We start from the raw sequence: 26,334 nt of genomic DNA on the forward strand, positions 1-26,334 counted from the left end.
CTCATCAGCTTACGAGAGTAACTAAAATCATCAAGCAGAATAAGCTTGAGTCTAAATCAACTGCTATGGCTTTGTTGGATGTTGAGAAGGCTTTTGACAATGTTTGGCATGATGGTTTGATACATAAACTGTATTTATACGGTTTTCCAATGTATCTTATCAAAATTATCCAGCACTATCTTTCGGAGAGATCGTTCAGGGTTTTTCTGAATGGGATTGCTTCTGGATTATTCAACATTGATGCGGGGGTTCCCCAAGGAAGTATTCTTGGCCCACTTCTGTACAATATTTTTACATCTGATTTGCCTACTCTTCCTGGTAATGGTGTGTTGTCACTTTTTGCTGATGACACTGCCGTTATTTATAAGGGTAAAATAACCAGATATTTAGTTGGCCGCCTTCAGAAGGGTCTTGACGTTCTTTCCGAATACTTTGGCGACTGGAAAATTCGCATAAATGCAGCCAAAACTCAAACCATCATTTTTCCACTTTCCAAATCGGCCAGATTTGCCCCAAAGGATGATGTTTTGATAAAAATGAATGATGTTTCGATACCCTGGTCAAAGGAAGTTGTCTATTTAGGTCTCATACTTGACTCGAAACTATTGTTTCGGCAGCATGTAGACAAAATATTGAACAAGTGCAGCATTCTCATCAGGTGTTTGTATCCTTTAATTAACAGAAAATCAAAGCTTTCTTTGAAAAATAAGTTAGCAGTTTACAAACAAATAATTTACCCCGTTATTGAGTATGCAGTACCTGTTTGGGAGTGTTGCGCTAGAACTCATAAATTGAAGCTCCAGCGTGTCCAAAACAAGGTACTCAAAATGGTTTTGAATGTTCCTGGCTGGACAAGATCAAGTGAGGTTCATGAATTAGCAGAAGTAAAAATGTTGGATCAGAAAATTCAAGAAAAATGTTTGAAATTCAGGGAAAAATGTGCTATATCTGAATACCCCTTGATTCAAGGATTGGTTTAGTTTATGGTAAGATTAAGTTAGTTTTAGGTTAGGTTATGTTTTCTTAATTTTTTTTTCCTCGTTGTACCTAGTGTTACAAAAATGATAAATCATATACTTTTAAAGTTAAGAAAATGAACAGTGTTTAAATCACGAAAAGCAAACTAAAGCTGAAGAGCCACAGCTGACCACTTATTATGTAAACCAAATGTAATTATTATAAGAAAGATTCAATAAAGTATATTTAATTCAAAAAAAAAAATTCAAAAAACAAACCTTTCCCGATCATCCTCTCCGAGAGACGTGAGATTGATGTATCTAAAATCACTTCCACTCAAGCTCATAATTTTCTGACAGCCGAGGAGTCAACATCGAGTGGCAGTTGCAGAATCAGAAGGGACAGCAGAAATTTCCCCCGGTCAACGACGTGGAGAGGTCGCCGAAATGGCTCGGGCCGTCGCAGGAACGGGACGGATTATCGCTGCAGGCCATCAAGGAAGAACGTTAGGGACCGATGTGGTCAAGCTGCTGATCCCGGAATGCTCCGGTTAACGGCATCAAGAAGGGGTCTCCGTGTTGATCGAGAACCAGTTCCCTTTGGGTCAAGTTGGTTGTGGTTGCGATAAAGTTTATGGTTTTTGATACTGGACATGAAATTAAACATTTCGGCAGGGGGGACATTTGCCGAACCAAAAGAGTTGGGGCAATATGGGTATCAAACTTCATGGTTTTTGATACTGGACATGAAATTTGAAATTTCGGAAGTATTGGCCACAATCCGGAGTGGTCGGAGGCCCCGCGGATGTTCCGGAGGCCCCGGTGGGGGGACATTTCCCGAACCATAAGAGTTGAGGCAATATGGGTATCAAACTTCATGGTTTTTGATACTGGACATGAAATTTGAAATTTCGGAAGTATTGGCCTCAATCCGGAGTGGCCGGAGGCCCCGCGGATGTTTCGATGGGGGGACATTTGCCGAACCATAAGAGTTGAGGCAATATGGGTATCAAACTTTATGGTTTTTGATACTGGACATGCATCTGACCATTATCTGAAGTTAAGCAGTTAAAATAAATCGCTTATTTTACGCAGGAAGTAATAAATCGATTACTGCGATTGCCTTTTTATTGTGCCGCGGCGAAATTCTGTTTCTGGAAATATAGAATAACTATTTCGTATTCAATTAGAGCCCTTGAAAGGGCAGTTTTAATGTTTGCTGTTGAAATTTACTTTGCTGCCGCCAATTGCTTGCAACAGCCTTGCAAAAACATTTCCGCATCTTGATAACTTTCGAGTGGTGAGGGAAAGTCGATTGATTTCACCTTGATTTCTATTGCAGCTCCATTTGCAATTTCCGTCCCCTTAGTTCGATAGGACGTTGATATTATGTCTTAAAACTAGCATAGCATAGCATAGCATAACGGGTCTGCACCACGCTGTAGGGGGTGCCACAATGGTCAATTCAATATTCTTAGACAATTTGATTGCTGCCCGGTACAACCAAGAATATCTAAGAACGTAAATTTCCACACTGTGCTCCAAGGCTACGCCCATACAGTCCCGTGGGGATTTGGGAGGGGATGTTTTTGTTGTTCACTACCCGCATAAAAAAGTACCATATAAAAACTTTTTTTCATATGGTAATTGAACTTTAAACTATATTGTTACTACCATTTCCAAAAATGTTTGACTACTATTTTAAAAATGGTATTTATATGGTTGGCATGAATTTTTACTATCTCACAAATGGTTTAACCATCTGGCATAAGGGTGGTTAGCAATGGTAACCTTAAAAAACTCAGTACTATTTTCGTCAAAAAACTGTTTGTTGTATGGTAAATAAATGGTTTAAGTACTATTTGGCAAAAAGTAACCTTAAATCAAACAGTTCACAAATAGTTTAATATACTGTGAATACAAAGAGACGAGTTGTTCCTTTTAATTCCGCTATAGCGTTTTCTGCTAAATTTTAATTTTGGGAAATTGAAAAAAACGATTTCACAAATAGTTACCATTTCTCAAAGTGTCATTGTATGATCCAATATGGTAATCAAATGGTAATTTTTTATCCGGGTAGTGGCAAAAGTGCAGGGAACCCATGCGACTTTTAAAAGTGAACGGAATATTTTTGGGAGGTTTGGAATGGGGATTAGGGGCATTTCATCGGGCCGATGAAAATGGTTGAGTGCGTAATGTATTTAATGATTTGAATGTTTGTAAGTGTAAATGTGAGTCTGTAGTGTATTATCTAATAAGCATATAGTTTTGTAATAATGATAAATAATAAATATAATAAATATAGTAAATAAAATAAATATAATATATATAATAAATACAATCAAGATGAGTCCAGGAAGCTGTAAAATAAAACAGTTATTTAAAATATAAATGCTCCAGATGGTTCCATGCTGTTTTAGAAAGTTTCGTTAATTTAAGCAATTTTATCATATATGGTATGAGGAGATGGTATATTACAGGAAAGGAATAGAATAAGGAATAATATGAACATTTAAATAAATCATATAGTGAGTAGACAAATTTACATGTAGACATTTGATTTAAAATAAATGATTCCAGGAAGCTGTAAAAAATCAAAATAATTTTAAAACTAATACTCCAGATGGAAACACAGATAAAACAACAAAGACACAAGAATCCTAACACGCGGCTTCGCACCTTCCACATAATTCGACATGAACACGATCACGAATACAGCACAAAAAGAACGCCACAAAAATCCATCTTCCCGGCGCTGCTGCTCACACGATAATGACGCGCAATAATATTCATTAGCACAATGACCCCCCTCACCGCATGCATGATATGAACACGATCACGAATACAGCACAAAAAGAACGCCACAAAAATCCATCCTCCCGGCGCTGCTGCTCACACGATAATTGTTGATATTATGTCTTAAAACTATTCACAAAAGAGTTGTCTTGTGTAATTATAAGGGAATCATGGGGAAATTTGGACCGGACATTCTAATCGAAAACACACAACAATCATCTTGCAAAGTTCTTTGTCATACTGGTCATGTGTAACATAACCACCTGCACCTTTTTGTAATAAACGAGGCAGCTATACCACCACGCAGCGTAAAAGAGCATTATTTTATTACGTAACGCAGTTGTTGGTGTGGGTTGATAAATAACTAAAGTTGAACTTTAGTTGAACTAAAAAAAGTTTAATGCTGTTACTCTGTGAAGCAATAACGTTGCCCAGGCACGAAATATTTTAGCAGAGCTGGTTCTGTAAGAATCCTGCTAGAATGTCACTACATTTATGTATCTATAAGAAAATGGAAACTGTGTTAGAACTCGGCTAGAAACCAACCAACGAATGTCTGCTCATTTAGGTACACTTCTTTTAATACGTAACACTAAAATTTGGATTTTTTGACCCCCTCCCCCTTCGTTTAAAATGTCCATTCAAATTTCAAAAAATATACTTAACTCGTTCGAACCTCACACCCCCTCAACCTACACCACCAACAGCGTTACGTAATAAAAGATGCTCTTTTACGCTGGTGGCGCTGCGTGGTGGTAGCTGCCCTGTTCATAGAGTTATCTACGTGCGCATGTATTGCGTGAACGTACACGAAAAACATTGAGGTTAAATTTTGTACCCACCAGCAAAACAAATGGAGTGCTAGTGTGCGTGAGCTCGGGCTTAGATAACTCACTATTACACTATGAAAATATCCATGGCTAATCCAAGGAACCAAAAGGTGGCAACAGAAATGTTCGTCAAAAAGAGGTGCCGCAAAAAAACTTTTTTGATCAAATGTTCGAACAAATCAGCAACAATTATCTCATCAATACCGAACCGGTGCCGGCTCAGGTGCTCAGCACGTCCTCGCTGGCAACGTTCTCTCTCTGATTTTTCTTCGCGATTGCGTCGAAGAACTTGGACATCATCCTAGAAGCTGCTTATGGAATTGAGCTTCGGCAAGGAGCAAACCGCTTCTGCTTTCGGTATCGGACGGAAGTTTGATTTGTTAATATGGTGTCAGTCGAAGTACAAGTACTTGCCCTTTATTTAAAAAATATGCTTAATGAAAAAATAATAATAAATATACAAAATTATTGTTTAAGTGATGTTCTCGCTATCATGTTAGAATAGATTTTTTATATATATTTATGACATTTCACAACTTGACTTTGCGCATGATGAATAAAAGCACAATTCCCCGGCACAAGCATCTACGAATCGCACCTCACAATCCTTTTTAGTAAACGTCTTTATAAGTTTTACATTAAAATCGCGATCCAAATGAAAACTGTTCAGGTTAAGCAAATTATACCAGGCAGAGTCGATGCTTGGAAGAACTGAGTCGCGCTGAGCGAACGGAACTGGTACTGCTTCTTTTGCACCTGCGGCTTGCGGTATTTGAACGCGTTCAGTACGTAACCAAGAAGATTTCAACTGATTTCCCGACGAGCAGTACTCCTAGCACCAGCCTTTGACCAGCGGAACATCGATCACCCATCGACATTGTCCCGACGCATGTTGAACGGCCGCGGCACCCACAGCAACAACATCCCGTTTGGAGGAAGCAGTCCTTCAAGAGGAATGCAACACTTCCAGCAGCGGTGCGACGAACCAATTAAAACCTGGAGGGGGGAACAAAATAATGTCTTTAATCACAGAAAAACAACTGGTTCGAAAGATGATCGTTTTTTAAACAACTGATAGTTGAAACAAGAATTGCCTATTTAACTTGAAAAGTTTGAAAAGAATATTGAAACTCACCATGCGAGAACGATGCTTAGCGGAACAATCTGTCCAGCTGAGATGAACAAGTTTCCACTTGCGGTGGAATTCGATGGCGTTGGATGTTCCGATGCTCTCCGGCAGTTTGTCCTTTTCCGGTGCTGCTCCATAAATTTTTCCTGCGTTGCAGCTTGCTGCATCACAAAATTAAATCAAAACAAACTTGACAGTCGAGCGCGAAAGAGACACAAAGCAAACCAACGTTTTCAATAAAGCAGGTGTGGTTCTGTAAAATGTCAAATGGCAAGAGGAATTTAATTCCTTAATATATTAAATGCCAAAATTAATTTATTAAGGCCATTGTCACGCCCCTCGGTTTAAATCGAACAGCGCAATACTCAAAGCATGTGATTTACTAAGGATTACATTTTATTTTGAACTGTAAATATTAATTTAAAACAATAAAAAACATTTTCCTAATAAAATTTAATGCTTAAAGAAATTATGAAAAATTACAACAGATGGCAGCACTGTTTCAACAAAACAAAATTGACTCATAGATGTCGCTAGTGAGCGCGCCGCTCCATGGCCACCCAGTCAAATCAATCCGAATTCTGAAACGGAATCTAATTAGAATCGTATACAAATTCCGTTTCAAACGCAACAACCGGTTGTTGCGTTTGAAACGGAATTTGTATACGATTCTAATTAGATTCCGTTTCAGAATTCGGATTGATTTGACTAGGAAGTATCCTTTTAAAGGGTACTGGGCCAGTACCCTTTTGAAGGGTTTCGCCCTCGTACCCTTTCAAAAGGGTGAAGACGGGTAAACTTGAAAAAAGGATAAAAAGTACCCTTTTAAGGGTTATTCTGATTTTGAGTGCAGGCACGAAATATTTTAGCAGAGCTGGTTTTGTAAGAATCCTGCCAGAATGTCGCTACATTTCTGTTAGAATTCTATAAGAAAATGGAAACTGTGTTAGAACTCGGCTGGAAACCAACCAACGAATGCCTGCTCATTTAGGTACACTTCTTTTATTACGTAACGCTAAAATTTGGATTTTTTGACCCCCTCGCGCTTCGTTTAAAATGTCCATACACATTTCAAAAAAACACTTAACTCGTTCGAACTCCCCACCCCCTCAACCCACACCAACAACTGCGTTACGTAATAAAAGAATGCGGCAACTTGTATCAGAAGAAAGTGAGGCATTTTCGCTAGTTCTAACTGTTCTGTGTTCTGCGTGCACGTCCGCAAACATCGACCACACTCATACTAATACAAAGCGCCACCAAGAGGCAAAAGGTAATTACGAATATGTTTGGCACTTTCGTTTCGGTTTTGCAAAAACAAATAACAAAACTAACTTTCAAGTATAGTTGACTATTAAACTTGTAATTGTTGCTGATTTGTTCGAACATTTGATCAAAAAATAATAAGTTTTTTGCAGCACCTCTTTTGGACGGACATTTCTGTTGCCACCTTTTGAATCTTTAGATTAGCCATAGATATTTTCATAGTGTAATAAACACGGCAGCTACCACCACGCAGAGCCACCACCGTAAAAGAGAATTCTTTTATTACATAACGACGTTGGTGGTGTGGGTTGAGGGGGTGGGAAGTTCGAACGAGTTAAGCATTTTTTAGAAATTTGTAAACGAAGAGCAAGGGGGTCAAAAAATACAAATTTTAGCGTTACGTAATAAAAGAAGTGTACCTTAATGAGCAGGCATTCGTTGATTGGTTTCTAGCCGAGTTCTAACACAGCCCAGTCACGAAATATTCTAGCAGAGCTGGTTCTGTCAGAATCCTGCTAGAACGGTGGAACATTTCTGCTAGAATGCTGTAAGAATATCCAGCTCTGTAAGAACTCTGTTAGAATCCTGCTAGAACGTCGTGACTGGGAGTTTCCATTTTCTTATAGAATTCTAACAGAAATGTAGCGACATTCTAGCAGGATTCTTACAGAACCAGCTATGCTAAAATATTTCGTGCCTGGGCAACGTTATTGCTTCACCGAGTAACAGCATTAAACTTTTTTTAGTTCAACTATTGGTACGTTCGTTTGATGGCTAGTTTCACACTGAGTGCCGCACTCAGAGCTGTCAAAGTGTTTCTTTGAAGAAACTCGCGCTAGTTCCGCACGAGTTTCGCCGCCATGTTGGAACTGAAACTCTAGTGCCGCACTCAATATTTTTTCAGTTTCATTCGAGTTCCACGCGCACTGACAAATGACGTTCGATTGAACCAAAACTGGCACCGACGAGTGCGGCACTCAGTGCCACACCGGCATTTCAAACGAACGTACCATATGATTACACAAAAGTGTGTAATCCTACTTGAACCTACTGCCCAGTAGGGTGCCCAGAAAAAATGACCCCCAGCTCCACAAGCCGAAAACTGTTCCCTAGGGTATTCTAAGCCTCTGTGCAAAATTTGAGCGAAATCGGTCAACATTAACCCATTGATACTCGGGCATGAAGTTTGTATGGGAAAAATCGTCAAAATGTATGGAGAATCGGCACAGTTTCGTAATACTCCCTGTAGGTGGCGTTGCGAGTGTCCAAAGTTTGCCAAACGTGAGATTCTAATGTGAAATTTAATGCCCAACAACTTTGTAGAAGAGTGCAAGACGATCCGAGTTAACCCCAAAAAGTTATTAGCATTTTAGTGAAGTGGTCTCCAACCGACATGACCAAAGGGCCTAATCCGGTATTGCCACTAAGGAAAGCAAGCATAAAATTGTAATTTTGAGATATTTTTTGTAAAACAATGAAAATAAAATCAACAAAATATGAATTAGACTAAATCGATCCAGCTGAATCCGAATTTAAAGGTTGATAGACGAAATTTTCAAAGAGACGCAAGACATTCAAGATGGCGGCAAAGATGGCGGCTGTATAGAAAACCATAAACACAAAGGGTATTATGCGACCTGCAAACGACCACTCAAATTTATCTAATCTTGGGGCTCTGAACACGATTAAGACCACTACAGACTTCCAAACAATGTTCCAGACAATGTTATTCAAACCAAGATGGCGGCCAAGATGGCAAAAAAAAAATAAAAAAAATAAAAACAACAAAAAAAACTAAAATACTAAAATACTAAAATACTAAAATACTAAAATACTAAAATACTAAAATACTAAAATACTAAAATACTAAAATACTAAAATACTAAAATACTAAAATACTAAAATACTAAAATACTAAAATACTAAAATACTAAAATACTAAAATACTAAAATACTAAAATACTAAAATACTAAAATACTAAAATACTAAAATACTAAAATACTAAAATACTAAAATACTAAAATACTAAAATACTAAAATACTAAAATACTAAAATACTAAAATACTAAAATACTAAAATACTAAAATACTAAAATACTAAAATACTAAAATACTAAAATACTAAAATACTAAAATACTAAAATACTAAAATACTAAAATACTAAAATACTAAAATACTAAAATACTAAAATACTAAAATACTAAAATACTAAAATACTAAAATACTAAAATACTAAAATACTAAAATACTAAAATACTAAAATACTAAAATACTAAAATACTAAAATACTAAAATACTAAAATACTAAAATACTAAAATACTAAAATACTAAAATACTAAAATACTAAAATACTAAAATACTAAAATACTAAAATACTAAAATACTAAAATACTAAAATACTAAAATACTAAAATACTAAAATACTAAAATACTAAAATACTAAAATACTAAAATACTAAAATACTAAAATACTAAAATACTAAAATACTAAAATACTAAAATACTAAAATACTAAAATACTAAAATACTAAAATACTAAAATACTAAAATACTAAAATACTAAAATACTAAAATACTAAAATACTAAAATACTAAAATACTAAAATACTAAAATACTAAAATACTAAAATACTAAAATACTAAAATACTAAAATACTAAAATACTAAAATACTAAAATACTAAAATACTAAAATACTAAAATACTAAAATACTAAAATACTAAAATACTAAAATACTAAAATACTAAAATACTAAAATACTAAAATACTAAAATACTAAAATACTAAAATACTAAAATACTAAAATACTAAAATACTAAAATACTAAAATACTAAAATACTAAAATACTAAAATACTAAAATACTAAAATACTAAAATACTAAAATACTAAAATACTAAAATACTAAAATACTAAAATATTAAAATACTTAAATACTAAAATACTAAAATACTAAAAAACTAAAATAATAAAATACTAAAACACACTGAAATCCCGATGATTTGACACTAACTGTTGTCAAACGAAAGGGGTCACTTTTTAGAATTTGTCAAACCAACGGGGTACAAACTAAAAAAGTGTCAATCGAAAAAGTGACCAACTACCGGGGATTGAGTGTACTAAAATATTTAAATACTCAAATACTGAACTACTAAATCATTAAAATACTGAAATACTAAAAAAACTAAAAACAATTCATTTCAAATAATTTCTTCAATACTTGTGAAGCCAAATTCAAATTTTCGATTGAAATGTTTATTAAATTTCAAGGAGATTATTTTTTTTAAGATAGCATAGAAGCCCGTAACAGAAGAAAGTGTTATTATAATTGCTAAAACTATATTAAATAATCGATTTACTTAAACTATTTTTCAGGTCAATCCACATTCTACGGGGCTGTAGCTGACCGTCCCATAATACCCTTTGTGTTTAGAATTTCTATACAGCCGCCATCTTGGTTTAAATAACCCTTGCTGCCCAATTTTTTTAAAATATTTTTATTTTTCTCGTATTCAGGAGGTCATTTTGAGCAACTTTTTTTCTACGAAAAACTTTACTTCTCTTGTTTTATATTTTCCTTGTTTCGTTTTAAGTATTTTAATTTACATTTATTTTGTTAAGTTTATGTTTGTTTTAGGTAGTATTTCGCATATTCTACCACCTCCTATCATTACATTTTGCCTATTTATTTTTTTCATGTTTTAACGTAACTTTTTTATTTTTTTTGCATGTTTTTAACATTTTTTGCTATGTAATGGCACCATAATCATCTAAATTGTAAATAAATGCTTAGAGGCATAGCCTGGGGCACTAGAAAAATTACTGCATACTTCTTTTTACTCAAAGTCTATGTTAGTCAAAAACACAGCAAAAGCTGACCTCTAAAAAAATACATTTTTAAAAACATTGACGAAGTCACATTAATCAAGTACTTCCAACCCACACAGTTTTTATAATTTAAGGGTTCTTCTTTCCAATGCTTTTTAAAGATCAAAAATTTGTTGAACAATGGATTTTTGCCGATTTTTTAAATCGAAGCCCGTCTGAAGGCGGGGTTGGGTTGTAGAGGGATAATCTTGTCTGTTTGGAAGTGTGTAGTGGTCTTAATCGTGTTTAGAGCCCCTAGATTAGTTAAATTTGAGTGGTCGATTGCAGGTCGCATAATACCCTTTGTGTTTAGGATTTTCTATACAGCCGCCATCTTGGCCGCCATCTTGGTTTGAATAACCTTGTCTGTTTGGAAGTCTGTAGTGGTCTTAATCGTGTTTAGAGCCCCTAGATTAGTTAAATTTGAGTGGTCGATTGCAGGTCACATAATACCCTTTGTGTTTAGGATTTTCTATACAGCCGCCATCTTGGCCGCCATCTTGGTTTGAATAACCTTGTCTGTTTGGAAGTCTGTAGTGGTCTTAATAGTAATTAGAGCCCCTAGATTAGTTAAATTTGAGTGGTCGATTGCAGGTCGCATAATACCGTTTGTGTTTAGGATTTTCTATACAGTCGCCATCTTGGCCGCCATTTTGGTTTGAATAACATTGTCTGTTTGGAAGTCTGTAGTGGTCTTAATCGTGTTTAGAGCCCCAAGATTAGTTAAATTTGAGTAGTCGTTTGTAGGTCGCATAATACCCTTTGTGTTAAGGGTTTTCTATACAGCCGCCATCTTTGCCGCCATCTTGAATGTCTTGCGTCTCTTTGAAAATTTCGTCTATCAACCTTTAAATTCGGATTCAGCTGGATCGATTTAGTCTAATTCATATTTTGTTGATTTTATTTTCATTGTTTTACAAAAAATATCTCAAAATTACAATTTTATGCTTGCTTTCCTTAGTGGCAATACCGGATTAGGCCCTTTGGTCATGTCGGTTGGAGACCACTTCACTAAAATGCTAATAACTTTTTGGGGTTAACTCGGATCGTCTTGCACTCTTCTACAAAGTTGTTGGGCATTAAATTTCACATTAGAATCTCACGTTTGGCAAACTTTGGATGCTCGCAACGCCACCTACAGGGAGAATTACGAAACTGTGCCGATTCTCCATACATTTTGACGATTTTTCCCATACAAACTTCATGCCCGAGTATCAATGGGTTAATGTTGACCGATTTCGCTCAAATTTTGCACAGAGGCTTAGAATACCCTAGGGAACAGTTTTCGGCTTGTGGAGCGAGGTTTTGAAACATTTGCCCATATTCTGGGCACCCTAGTCCACACCCACGAATCTAGTAGAAGTCGACGGCGGTTATGGAAAGCATTAATGTAAAAAAATGCGAAACCTCGTCGTGCTTTCACATTTTTTTTCACCGGGGTGGTGGATAGTGTAACCGTTGGTCACAGTTCTTGAACGAACCTTCACTTTTTAATTTAATTCCCCAAAACACAACATCACACCCTACATTAGCAGCGAAGGGATTTTCGTACCGCTGCGAACAAGACCGTTCTTGACGGTGTCGCGTCGAGACGGCACCAATGGGTGGGATGGAAAATGGTGGTTTTCCCTCCAGGGAAAATAGGAGGGAGAAGTCTACCTGGTTCGCCGATCCCGAAGATCGGCCTCTTTTAATCTTCAGGCGTCCGTGTGTTCGGTTGAGTGTCCTTGAGTGTCAGTGTCGTCCTGTGCTGCACCCGCTACGCTTTCCTGGAGGAAGTGCCCGGCGGAAGTCAATCCGTTGGACCTCAACGGCACACGGGATCAGGTCAATCTAGGCTTGTAAGCGCGGCGGTGCCGTTGCCTACATTTAATCGTCAAAGACCCCTAGACCTCTGGCGCGGAACGCGCCATAAACATCAAGGAGGTTCCCCTCTCGGCGAGCCCAAATCGGTGGACTCCGGGGCTTGCCGATTCGTCAAAGAGGGAAGACGCCTGCCCGCGCGGAAGTTCAGCAACGCTCGCTCGACATCCAACCGCGGTTCCCAACCCAGCAGCTCAAGCGTTCCGGAAGCAACAACAGCCTACAACCGTTACGTGGCTGCAACGACCCCCCCCCCCCTGGGAGTTCCGGCGGCACAGTCGAGTGCGCTCCTGTGACCGGCCATCGTAGAGGTAACGCCGAAGGCGTTCAGCCCGAGGACCAGCTGCAGCAGTACGGTACGTTGTCCCGGAGTTTGTTTTTACACGCCCACACCCACACACAAATACACGCTTCAATAAAAATTACTCGTTTTATGTTGAAAAGTGTGGTTCCGTGATTTTTATTACCCTATCCGTATTTACCTGAATCCGCCTAGTAGTTCGTGCCGACCCTGAGTGATGAGTAGTCAGTAGCTTAGGTCTACGACTACTTTTGAGTTGATGGTCTTTTGTCCTGGAAAGGACTGAGCTAGCCGTCCTTGATAACTGACCAAAGTCATAAGTTTCATTGTTCCGCTAAGCATCGTTCTCGCATGGTGAGTTTCAATATTCTTTTCAAACTTTTCAAGTTAAATAGGCAATTCTTGTTTCAACTATCAGTTGTTTAAAAAACGATCATCTTTCGAACCAGTTGTTTTTTCTGTGATTAAAGACATTATTTTGTTCCCCCCCCTCCAGGTTTTAATTGGTTCGTCGCACCGCTGCTGGAAGTGTTGCATTCCTCTTGAAGGACTGCTTCCTCCAAACGGGATGTTGTTGCTGTGGGTGCCGCGGCCGTTCAACATGCGTCGGGACAATGTCGATGGGTGATCGATGTTCCGCTGGTCAAAGGCTGGTGCTAGGAGTACTGCTCGTCGGGAAATCAGTTGAAATCTTCTTGGTTACGTGCTGAACGCGTTCAAATACCGCAAGCCGCAGGTGCAGAAGAAGCAGTACCAGTTCCGTTCGCTCAGCGCGACTCAGTTCTTCCAAGCATCGACTCTGCCTGGTATAATTTGCTTAACCTGAACAGTTTTCATTTGGATCGCGATTTTAATGTAAAACTTATAAAGACGTTTACTAAAAAGGATTGTGAGGTGCGATTCGTAGATGCTTGTGCCGGGGAATTGTGCTTTTATTCATCATGCGCAAAGTCAAGTTGTGAAATAAAATAAATATAAATAAAAAATCTATTCTAACATGATAGCGAGAACATCACTTAAACAATAATTTTGTATATTTATTATTATTTTTTCATTAAGCATATTTTTTAAATAAAGGGCAAGTACTTGTACTTCGACTGACACCATATTAACAAATCAAACTTCCGTCCGATACCGAATGTGGGGTGACCTGTTAAGTTTCAGTAGAAGCGGTTTGCTCCTTGCCGAAGCTCAATTCCATAAGCAGCTTCTAGGATGATGTCCAAGTTCTTCGACGCAATCGCGAAGAAAAATCAGAGAGAGAACGTTGCCAGCGAGGACGTGCTGAGCACCTGAGCCGGCGCCGGTTCGGTATTGATGAGATAATTGTTGCTGATTTGTTCGAACATTTGATCAAAAAAGTTTTTTTGCGGCACCTCTTTTTGACGAACATTTCTGTTGCCACCTTTTGGTTCCTTGGATTAGCCATGGATATTTTCATAGTGTAATAGTGAGTTATCTAAGCCCGAGCTCACGCACACTAGCACTCCATTTGTTTTGCTGGCGGGTACAAAATTTAACCTCAATGTTTTTCGTGTACGTTCACGCAATACATGCGCACGTAGATAACTCTATGAACAGGGCAGCTACCACCACGCAGCGCCACCAGCGTAAAGGCTAGTACGCTGATCGGAAGGAAAGGGGTCAAGAAATGGCTTTACGAACAGCAGAACAAAGGAGAGGGAGCGATTTCTTGGGGCTTTTCTTCACCCTCTCTGGCTTGCTTTAGCTGCCGCTGCTGCTCATTTGATTTTTTTCTTGACCGGTTCCTTCCGAAGTGCGTATACCGCTTAAAAGAGCATCTTTTATTACGTAACGCTGTTGGTGGTGTAGGTTGAGGGGGTGGGAGGTTCGAACGAGTTAAGTATTTTTAAATCCAAATTTTAGCGTTACGTAATAAAAGAAGTGTACCTAAATGAGCAGGCATTCGTTGGTTGGTTTCTAGCCGAGTTCTAACACAGTTTCCATTTTCTTATAGATACATAAATGTAGTGACATTCTAGCAGGATTCTTACAGAACCAGCTCTGCTATAATATTTCGTGCCTGGGCAACGTTATTGCTTCACCGAGTAACAGCATTAAACTTTTTTTAGTTCAACTAAAGTTCAACTTTAGTTATTTATCAACCCACACCAACAACTGCGTTACGTAATAAAAGAATGCTCTTTTACGCTGCGTCCCAGATACGAGATTTTCTTACAGAATTGGTTCTGTAAGAATCCTGCTAGAATGATTCTAGCAGCCTTGTCAGAATTCTGTAAGAATTTTGCAAGAATTTTCTAGTAGAAAAATACTGCTCACTGATTGGCTGGTGTGCTTTCGGCTCGAGACGAGAAGCTCCCAGCGCGTGTGCTTACCTCGCGAGCGCCGTCGTACGAAAGAGGCCGATTGCTTGCTCGGCCGACACACGTCGCGGTTGAGTGAGAGCCACCGTTTGCTGAGAGCCAAAGACTGGCTCTCACGGTGAGTGTCACTCAGTTGTGACATTAGGCAGTAGAGCTCGCTCCTGGCACACGACAGTAGAGCCCTCACAGTGATTGCTCAATATTATGCCCCACATCCCCCTTCGTCATTTAAAAATAAACTCACGGCTTGCTATTTATGTATTTATTAAAAAAAAAAAATGAAGGAATTCTGTCGGTCAACCAGAGACCCTTCGTCATTTAAAAATAAACTCACGGCTTGCTATTTATGTATTTATTAAAAAAAAAAAAAAATGAAGGAATTCTGTCGGTCAACCAGAGAAATGTAAGAAAAGTTCAATCAAAGTATTATTTAATTCAAAGAGGATAGAAATTGGTGCGAAATAATTACTTCCCGTATTCCATTTCGATCAGGCGGACGTAATCCTGGAGATACGCTGGAACTTTTGTGGCTCGTTTTGAGCGCGTCTGGACATCCGCCTGTTCTTCTAGCGTTTCAGAAGGCTGCAACTGTACGGTCGGTTCCTGCGGCATCGGTCCTGGCAACCTAGAACCAGACTTCGGATCCCGCCAGACCTTCACCTTCCGAGTGAGCGATACATGTCGCTTAAGGAGCTTACCTTTCTCGTCCGACAACACGAGGTTCCCGTTTGACTGCTTGTGGACAGTGTATCTGGTCGGATCGAACCGACTGTCGCCTTTGGCACGGTTTTGCCTTTCGACGACCACGGTATCACCAGGCATTACGCGGCACTCCCTGGCACCCCTACGGTTGTCCTCACGATGTTTCGCCATCTGCTTCGCTCTTTGATCGCGCTCCTCGATGAGCTCATCGTTGCGCGCAACGGTGCTGTCCAGCAATGGTAGTCCCCGGCGTATCTTGCGTCCATTCATAACCTCCTCTGGAGGAACCTTTGTCACGGCGTGCTGAGCGGAGTTGTGAGCTTTAATCGCGGCCTGCAGCTCAACCATGTAGTTCGTTTGGTTCGCTACAGCGGAGGCCATGGCCTTATTCACGAGTTTCATATAGCATTCCACCATACCATTTTGCTGAGGGAACAGCGGTGTTGAGAAGATGGCATTGATTCCGTGGTCCGTGCAGTAACGTTTATAATCTTCGCCATTGAAGGGGGGGCCGTTGTCCGATTTGATGTTCTTTGGAAACCCCTCTCTGTCGAAAATCTCGAGGACCTTTTTGGTGAAGTGGAAGCTGGTCGATTTAACACCTCGAGCGATTAAGTACCGCGATCTGTAATCGACTAGCAGAAGTATGTAGATACCTCCAAATTTCAGATACGGTCCATTGAAGTCGAGGGCAACTGTGTCCCACACGGCAGATGGAATAGCGATTCTCTCCATCGATGTAGGTTTTTCTGGTCGTCCGTTGGTCACGCACGTTGCACATGACTCGGCCCAATCCTCAGCCTCCTTTGCCATCCCTGGCCACCAGACGCGAGCTCGCAAAATGCTTTTCAGCTTTGCTGATGATGGATGGCCCTCGTGCGCCACTTCCAGAGTTTGATTCCGCAGTGACTCCGGCATGACGACGCATCCTGTCTTGATTAGCAAACCATTCTTCACGTGAAGGTCATCACCGACTGCTTGAAATCTGCGCAACTGTTTAGGCCAATCTCCGGTCTCGAGAGCACGCATCACCTTGGTCAACGTAGGATCCTGTGCGGTTGCGATCTTAATCGCATCTTCTGTCAGAAATCCGGCGTTGCTGGATTCGATTGCTGCGATTTCCCAGGGATTGGCGGACTCGTCAAAGGGATCGTCTAGGCCTTCGTATAATCGAGATGACGGATCAGCGATGTTAAACTTACCCTCGACGTACTCGACCGTGATTCTGTATGGGCTGAGACGCAACGCCCAGCCGTCCGCACGCGTTAGTGCTCGCTTCGAGTCTTCCCTTGACCTGTTCAGTATGAAAGCGACACCTTTTGCGTCTGTACGCAAGGTGAAACTTCTTCCCAGCAGATAATACGAGAAGTATTCAACCGCTCAGACCGCGCCCAATGCTTCTCGTTGATTCTGGGCGTATCGTCTTTCTGCTGGCGTCAACGCTTTCGATGCAAAACTGATGATCCGTGGGGTTCGTTCCGAATTCTCCTGCACTAAAACCGCCCCAAGCGCTACCGGGGATGCGTCCGTGTAGAGAACGGTTCTGTCCGATTCGCAAAAGTAGCCCAGCGCTAGCGTACAGTCGGCGATGCGCGATTTCGTTGCCTCAAAAGCCGCAGATTGCTCCGCTTCCCACTTCCAGGTCTTCGTTGTCGCGACCTTCCACAGCGAGCTTGTCAATTCAGCGAAGTTTTGAATGTAAGGGCTAACAAACGAGGCTAGACCAAGGAAGCTTCGGAGCTCAGATGAGGTTTTTGGCTGACGGAACTGGTTGATGTGCTTGATCTTGGCCTCATCAATGTGAAAGCCATTTTCGTCCAACTCATGACCCAAGAACTTCACACGCACCTTATCAAATTCGCACTTGGCCTCGTTGAGAGTCAAGTTGTTCGCCCTTAGCACTCGAAGCACCTCCGAAACCGTCTTGTGAAGCTCCTCCAGACTCTCGCCGTAAATCAAAATATCGTCGATATAGATAATTACGTTGCAAATCTCTTTGAAAATCCGCATCATTTCACGCTGGAAAACCTCCGGGGCGCAGTTGACGCCAAACATCAAACGAGTGAATCTGTACATCCCACATTCCGACAGAAAAGTGGTTAGGTCCCTGGACTCCTTGGCCAACTCGAGATGATAAAAGGCGCTGGTCAGATCAAGCTTCGTGAAGACTTTAGCTCCGCTTAGTTTGGACTTCATTTCCTGGATCAGGGGAAGTCGGAAATACTCCCGCTTGATGACCTTATTGGGGCCCTTCATGTTGACCACAAGACGGAAGTCATCCTTCCCTTTAAATAAAAGAAAAAAGAAGAAGAACGGTGTTGAAGGACGGGCCGCCCAATCCAAGAACTAGCTGTGTTACCTTTAGCAACGGCGGACATGCCGCTTATCCAGTTCGGCGCGGTGGTGACCTTTTCGATGATCCCACGGTTTTCCATCTCCTGCAGCCTTAATCTTGCCGCGTCGCGAAACGCTGCCGGAACGTTGTAGTATGCGTTCCTCTCAGGCGGTACCGACTCGTCCAAACTGAATCTGACTTTCACACCTGGCATTTTCGGGAAGATACCTTCCGAGCAAGCAGATTCACAAGCGTTCACAGTTGGCGCGATTCTTAACAAGGATAGGTCAGCTGCGGTGCTTCGCCCCACGAGCGAACGCTGTCCTCTTGGCACCACGACAAATTCGGCTTCAGCCTGGGTGTTATTATCACGGTCACAGGTAGAAATGGTCGCGCGGAACCGACATTCGACCTTCAGGGGGTTCTCTGCGGCGTACGCTCGCAAGCTTGTCCAGCCCGTCGTCTTCAACCCGTTGAACACAACCAGTCCCTTTTCCGAATCGCTCTGTAACTCAAGCCAGTCTTTGCCACCGATGATGTTTGCGTCGGCTCCCGTGTCTATTAGGAACCGGATTGGTCTGGATGAGCCGATCTGGCAATCAACCAACACATCTTCCATGGTCAGGGTGTTGACCATCTGTCAGAAAGGAAGGAAAACAAAATGCAATTCCAGAGTTCAACAAAACCAAAGGATAACTTTATCCATTTTATTAGAAATTAAGACAAAACAATAGTATGATAACAGTTCAACCGAATAAGAATGAATATTTTAAGAATTCATACCTCTTCTTTCTGTTCTTTGTTTGCGTCGACATCGTCATCGACGTTGCTGATTTCCTTCTCCCGGCAGACGACTGCGAAGTGATCCGGCTGTCCACATTTGATGCACTTGCGTCCAATTGCCGGGCACCCCAGACCGTTGTGATTACGACGGCCGCACCGGGAGCACTTCGGAATTGCTTCGAACTTCATGTTGCGATATCGCTTGGCCGGGGGCGGCCGACCTCGATCGTTCCCCCCACCGCGTTCGTACTTTCCACCACGATCGCCCTTTCCACCTCGATCGCCCTTTCCACTGCTAGATCTGTCCGAGCTTCGGTGTCCTGGACGCTTGCTTCCTTTGACCTCCATAACAGCGTTAGATGGCCCAGCCGTCGGCGTGGCTGCGAAGGCTTCGCTCCTGGTAGCCGCTTGCAGTACAAGCTCTGTCGCGTAACCCAGCGTCCTGGCTTGACCAGCAAGTTCCTGGTTGGTCATTCCTTTAAGCAGCTGCACTCGAACGTAACGCTTCTCCTCGTCGGCAGAGTGACCACAAAGCCGGGCACGAGCCGTCACTCTTGAGAAAAACTGTATTGTAGACTCGCCTGGTCTTTGCTTCAGGGAACTGAATTCCAGCAGTTCAGCGGTAGGGTCAGTCATAGACTTAAAGTAAGCCTCGATTTCAGCCACGAACGTGTTGTAGCAATTCGGATCATCATAATTACTCGGGCGGAGACCCGCCGCCCTGATCACTTCTTGGGTTTGTGATCCCAACGCCAGGTACAGCAGCTCAGTCTTCTTCCTTGGCTCCTCCACATTGTTCAGCGACAGTGCCATGTTGAACTGGTCGAGGTATGTGAAGAGTTCAGCCCACATTTTGCTGGCTGGCACGTTGTCCGGAAACTTTGGAATGTGTTCCAGACTGATAGGCGCTCCCTGCGGGGCCCTCGAACGGCCTGCGTCAGCTGGCACGACGGGACTTGCCGGCGGTTGCAGTGGTGCGCCTGGGAGGACGCATTGCTCTGTTGGACGAGGGCTGTCTAACGCGGCTGCGATGGTCGCCAGCGTCTTTTCCATCTGGGTGATCCTGGACTCCAGGTCCGTTGGTGGATTGCGATGATTGCCTTGGTCATGTTCGGTGTCGCCAACCGCCTTCAAAGTTTCTCCTCCATTAGCATCAGCGTTGACCCCGGGCGAGTTTTGGTCACTTCCGCTTGCGCTTGCCACTCCTGGCGGCGCAATGATCTCCTCTTCGGCCCCACTTCTGTCACTCTCGGACGTTTCCTGATAGTCCTCGTCATCATCGAATTGCGAGAAGTAATCGTCAGTATCCGAGTCTGACGACCGGGACGAGACGGAAGCGTCGTCTTCATCGTCCACGGGGCGGACACGTACGTACCGGCCAGACATTTTCTGTGGCAAAGTAAGAAAGATTTGTTAAGACCCTTGAACAAACTCTTCCGTGGTAGATGTGCCTGCCCAGAGAATCATTCAAAATCAACGCACTTGTGCTTAAGGACATCCTTTCATATTCGCCTGGAAATTTCAGGATTCCACCAGTTTTCTACTTGTTGGCGTTCCTCCGAGGACCGCCACACAAGCAGGATCTGCCCCAAGCGTCTCACTTGGGGTTAACGGGATTCCACCCGTTTTCTACTTGTTGGCGTTCCTCCGAGGAACGCCACACAAGCAGGATCTGCCCCAAGCGTCTCACTTGGGGTTTGCGGGATTCCACCCGTTTTCTACTTGTTGGCGTTCCTCCGAGGAACGCCACACAAGCAGGATCTGCCCCAAGCGTCTCACTTGGGGTTTACGGGATTCCACCCGTTTTCTACTTGTTGGCGTTCCTCCGAGGAACGCCACACAAGCAGGATCTGCCCCAAGCGTCTCACTTGGGGTTTACGGGATTCCACCCGTTTCCTACTTGTTGGCGTTCCTCCGAGGAACGCCACACAAGCAGGATCTGCCCCAAGCGTCTCACTTGGGGTTTGCGGGATTCCACCCGTTTTCTACTTGTTGGCGTTCCTCCGAGGAACGCCACACAAGCAGGATCTGCCCCAAGCGTCTCACTTGGGGTTTACGGGATTCCACCCGTTTTCTACTTGTTGGCGTTCCTCCGAGGAACGCCACACAAGCAGGATCTGCCCCAAGCGTCTCACTTGGGGTTTGCGGGATTCCACCCGTTTTCTACTTGTTGGCGTTCCTCCGAGGAACGCCACACAAGCAGGATCTGCCCCAAGCGTCTCACTTGGGGTTTACGGGATTCCACCCGTTTTCTACTTGTTGGCGTTCCTCCGAGGAACGCCACACAAGCAGGATCTGCCCCAAGCGTCTCACTTGGGGTTTGCGGGATTCCACCCGTTTTCTACTTGTTGCACAAGCTAAACGAGCCCCAAGCGTTGGAGTTTGCGGAGTTTGCTCATCGTTTTGGTCAAGCTTGCGCAACACACTCGCGCCCACACACACTCTCTCATACACACACATGTTAAAAGTTGCAGAAATTGAATTTGTACTCGGCCGCAGCGTCCCTTGATCTCCTAACACGCACACACACACACACACACACCCTCATACACACTCACACACACACATAATAAAAGTCACAAATTGAATTTGTACTCGGCCGCAGCGTCCCTAACACGCACACATACGCACGCACACACCCTTATACACACTCACACACACACACATGTTTAAAATTGCAGAAATTGAATTTGTACTCGGCCGCAGCATCCTTTGATTTCCTGACACGCACACAGGCGCACACGAACCCTCGGAAGAGATGAAGAAAACGAATTAGCTGTCCCCCTTTTTCCAGGCACTTGATTTTCACTGCTCTCTCTGGGCACAACACTAAATCAACACGATTTTCTTTTAGGCGGGAGCTTCTCGTAAAGATACAATCTTTTACGCTGAATGGTCAACGAAAAGAAAACACTGTCACGGTCGCCATTTGTGCTTTCGGCTCGAGACGAGAAGCTCCCAGCGCGTGTGCTTACCTCGCGAGCGCCGTCGTACGAAAGAGGCCGATTGCTTGCTCGGCCGACACACGTCGCGGTTGAGTGAGAGCCACCGTTTGCTGAGAGCCAAAGACTGGCTCTCACGGTGAGTGTCACTCAGTTGTGACATTAGGCAGTAGAGCTCGCTCCTGGCACACGACAGTAGAGCCCTCACAGTGATTGCTCAATATTATGCCCCACAGCTGGTGTTTTACCGGTTCAAATCATGTTGCAACAAGATTAATTTTTGCCCATTTGAACAAGATGGACGTTTTTCGCGAATAAAAAAACCCTGCACTCTTCAAATTGCCATACCGTTTGAAAGTAAAAATCAAACTGATATTATGCTGCTTTAGAAGTGGCAACACCGGATGTCCATCCCAGAAGGTCGATCTCCACGGACACACCATCGCAGGTAACATCACTCCCACAATTTCGGCATACTTTGCGAATAGATTTAGGCATGATGAAACTTAACCACATTTTCCGCTTTTTGCAGGCATGTCTCTGCAGTCTTGGCGACATCCAGACCTCGGATCTGGAGTCCGGATTCTCCCCTCGGCATCATTGGCCACGACATCGCTACTCGCTACTCGGACAGCAGAGAAAGCAAAGTGTGCTACCGAAGAATGAACAGCCGCCTCCATTGAGTATTAAAGAGTGATGTGACCGTTAGTGTGACCGGCATTAATGTGGAAAGTTACTTGTAATAAACAAAGAAATAAATTTTGTTCGAAATGAAATTTTAATTAGCTTAAATTTATACAACAATAAAATTCCAACAAAATTCTAGCAGGATTCTAGCAGAAAATTTTGCCGTCTCATTATGGCAAAATTCTTACAGAGTTCTAGCAGGATGGCCTGTCAGAATAGTTCTAGCAGCATTCTAGCAGGGTTCTAACAAAACCGGTTACTTTCACCGGATCCCAGTTAACTCAATCCGAATTCTGAAACGGAATCTAATTAGAATCGTATACAAATTCCGTTTCAAACGCAACAACCGGTTCCGTGTTCGAACCGGTTGTTGCGTTTGAAACGGAATTTGTATACGATTCTAATTAGATTCCGTTTCAGAATTCGGATTGATTTGACTGGGATTCTGCTAGAACCGGTTATTGCATTTGAGCTAGAATTCTCTGAGAATTCTCGCAAAGATCTAGGAAGATGATGGCAGCGTTCTAGTAAGAATAGTTTTGCTCTGCTAGAATTCTGTAAGAATCCTGCGAGAACGCCGTGACTGGGGTGGTGGTATAGCTGCCTCGTTTATTACACTGTGAAAATATCCAGGATTACTACACAAAAGTGTGTAATCATACTTGAACCTACTGCCCAGTCCACTCAATCGGAATTCTGAAACGGAATTCAGTTCGGTTGTTGCGTTTGAAACGGAATACTTAAACGATTCGAATTTAATTCCGATTGAGTTGACTGGGAGTACCACGGGTATGAATTTTCAAGTAATTTCAATATGGCGACTTGCATCAGAAGAAAGTGAGGCATTTTCGCTAGTTCTAACTGCTCTGTGTTTTGCGTGCACGTCCGCAAACATCGACCACACACATACTAATACAAAGCGCCACAAAGAGGCAAAAGGTAATTACGAATATTTTTTGCACTTTCTTTTCGGTATTGCAAAAACAAATAAAAAAAAATACTTAAAAGTATAGTCTGATTCAATTTTCGTTGCTGTTTTGTTCGAACATCAATATGGCGACTTGTATCAGAAGAAAATGAGGCATTTTCGCTAGTTTTAACTGTTCTGTGTTCTGCGTGCACATCCGCAAACATCGACCACACACATACTAATACAAAGCGCCACCAAGAGAGTTATCTAGGCCAGATCTCACGCACACTAGCTTACCATTTGTTTTTGCTGGCGACCACAAATTTTAACCTAAAAATCCATCGTGTACGTACACGCAATACATGCGCACGTAGATAGGTCTAGAGGCAAAAGGTAATTACGAATATTTTTGGCACTTTCGTTTCGGTTTTGCAAAACAATTAACAACACTAACTTTTAAGTATAGTTTGACTCAAACTTTGTTGCTGATTTGTTCGAAAATTTGATCAAAAAAAAAATAAGTTTTTTTGCAGCACCTCTTTTGAACGGACATTTCTGTTGCCACCTTTTGGTTCCTTAAATTAGCCATAGATATTTTCACAGCGTAATAAACAGGGCATCTACCACCACGCAGCGCCACACTGAAAGCCCGACCATGGTAATTTTAAAAAAAATTTGTTAAAAATGCTGCTTATTAAATTAACTGTGGCTTTTTGGTAAAAGTAAACGCAAATATGGTAAAATGTACCATGCTTCCACAAAATTGCATGGTAGCAATTACAAAATCATTATCATTTTCTCCGTATTGGAGGGTTAAAATTACTATACCGCTCACGACATAGTAAAACTGACTGCGTTAATTAGTCAATCCAAGCACAGAATGTTTTTAGCAAAAATACGTCGGTGCGTGTTCTCAATTTAACCCTTTAATATGGTAGCAACTACCATGGTTGGGTTTTCAGTTTACCAGCGTAAAAGAGCATTATTTTATTACGTAACGCAGTTGGTGGTGTACACACACTTTTGCGTTAATTTCAAACTGCCGAAATAAACAACCGTATACGAGAGAGGCGTATTAACGTATTTGGGCACATACTATATCTCGGATTGGTTTTCAAAAATACGTAAGAGCCAATGGTAAACAAAGCATTTTTTGCCTTGGTATCCGACCCACTTACGAAAAACCAATTTCAAAAATGCTTAAGATTGTTCATCTACACGTCTTTCAAGTGACCCAAACTAAAAATGAATGAAATTTTATTACAATTTGGAGAAAAACGAATATTAATGTCGGAGATCACGATGGCTCTTACGGCTTTTTGAAAACTCACCCGAGATATATACTATATATACTAAGACAATTCGAATTTAATTCCGATTGAGTTGACTGGGTGGTACAGCGTAAAAGAGCATTATTTTATTACGTAACGCAGTTGGAGATGTGGGTTGAGGGTGTGGGGGGTTCGAACGAGTTATATATATATACGATATATATTATTTTTTGATCAAATTTTCGTTAAAATCAGCAACAATTTCAAGTTTGATAGTCAAACTATACTTAAAAGCTAGTTTTGTCATTTGTTTTTGCAAAACCGAAACGAAAATGCCAAAAATATTCGTAATTACCTTTTGCCTCTTGGTAGCGCTTTGTATTAGTATGTGTGTGGTCGATGTTTGCGGAGGTGCACGCAGAACACAGAACAGTTACAACTAGCGAAAATGCCTCACTTTCTTCTGATACAAGTCGCCATATTGATGTTCGAACAAATCAGCAACGAAAATTGAATCAGACTATACTTTAAAGTTAGTTTTTTTATTTGTTTTTGCAATACCGAAAAGAAAGTGCCAAAAATATTCGTAATTACCTTTTGCCTCTTTGTGGCGCTTTGTATTAGTATGTGTGTGGTCGATGTTTGCGGACGTGCACGCAAAACACAGAGCAGTTAGAACTAGCGAAAATGCCTCACTTTCTTCTGATGCAAGTCGCCATATTGAAATTACTTGAAAATTCATACCCGTGGTACTACCCAGTCAGCTCAATCGGAATTAAAATCGAATCGTTTAAGTATTCCGTTTCAAACGCAACAACCGAACTGAATTCCGTTTTAGAATCCGATTGAGTAACGTAACGCAGTTGGTGGTGTGGGTTGAGGAGGTGGGAGGCAAAAAAGGCTTTGTTTACCATTGGCTCTTACGTATTTTTGAAAACTAATCCGAGATATAGTATGTGCCCAAATACGTCAATACGCCTCTCTCGTATACGGTTGTTAATTTCGGCAGAAGTGGAGGCAGTTTGAAACTAACACAAAAGTGTGTGTACACCACCAACTGCGTTACGTAATAAAATAATCAGCCTGATGGCAAGATTGTCAAATTGTATGCATGGGCCGCGATACTCACATTTGTTGGACCGTGGACCCCGCTATTTGGTCGCTTTACCCCTCTGACGCTAAATATAGGGTAAAAGTGCCAGCAAATGTGCAATTGAAAAAAAGTTTTTTTTTGTGAAAAATTATTTTAAATTTTGTTTTTGATGAATAGTTTTGAATATTTTTTGTCAAAAAATAAATAACTAGAAAAAATAAAATATTATCCAGCCTTTTGAGGACGAAGTCAATCG

General features: G+C 41.6%; 1 protein-coding gene and 1 long non-coding RNA gene across 2 annotated transcripts; both read right to left on the bottom strand.

Annotated features, from left to right (window-relative positions):
* Positions 1-13,459: 13,459 nt before the first annotated feature.
* On the bottom strand, positions 13,460-15,181 carry LOC128092505 (uncharacterized). The gene is made up of 2 exons (XR_008211831.1): positions 15,026-15,181; positions 13,460-14,510 (listed from the first exon to the last, which is right to left on the bottom strand). It is a non-coding gene; the product is annotated as an uncharacterized LOC128092505 (long non-coding RNA).
* A 2,256-nt stretch (positions 15,182-17,437) lies between these two features.
* LOC120428167 (uncharacterized) lies at positions 17,438-20,561 on the bottom strand. The gene is made up of 3 exons (XM_039593149.1): positions 19,176-20,561; positions 18,417-19,029; positions 17,438-18,342 (listed from the first exon to the last, which is right to left on the bottom strand). Exons 1-3 carry the CDS (start codon positions 20,559-20,561, stop codon positions 17,438-17,440), a joined length of 2,904 nt encoding a protein of 967 aa, XP_039449083.1.
* Positions 20,562-26,334: the final 5,773 nt, after the last annotated feature.

Source organism: Culex pipiens, chromosome 1 (assembly GCF_016801865.2).
Source record: "Culex pipiens pallens isolate TS chromosome 1, TS_CPP_V2, whole genome shotgun sequence".
Classification (NCBI taxonomy): domain Eukaryota; kingdom Metazoa; phylum Arthropoda; class Insecta; order Diptera; family Culicidae; genus Culex; species Culex pipiens.

Bases quoted from the DNA above. Each gene is read 5' to 3' on its own strand.
- LOC120428167 (XM_039593149.1), bottom strand. From the start codon at position 20,561: ATGTCTGGCCGGTACGTACGTGTCCGCCCCGTGGACGATGAAGACGAC. The intron at 19,030-19,175 runs GTATGAATTCTT...CCTTTCTGACAG, and splicing joins ACAAAGAACAGAAAGAAGAG to ATGGTCAACACCCTGACCAT. The intron at 18,343-18,416 runs GTAACACAGCTA...TTTTATTTAAAG, and splicing joins CATGTCCGCCGTTGCTAAAG to GGAAGGATGACTTCCGTCTT.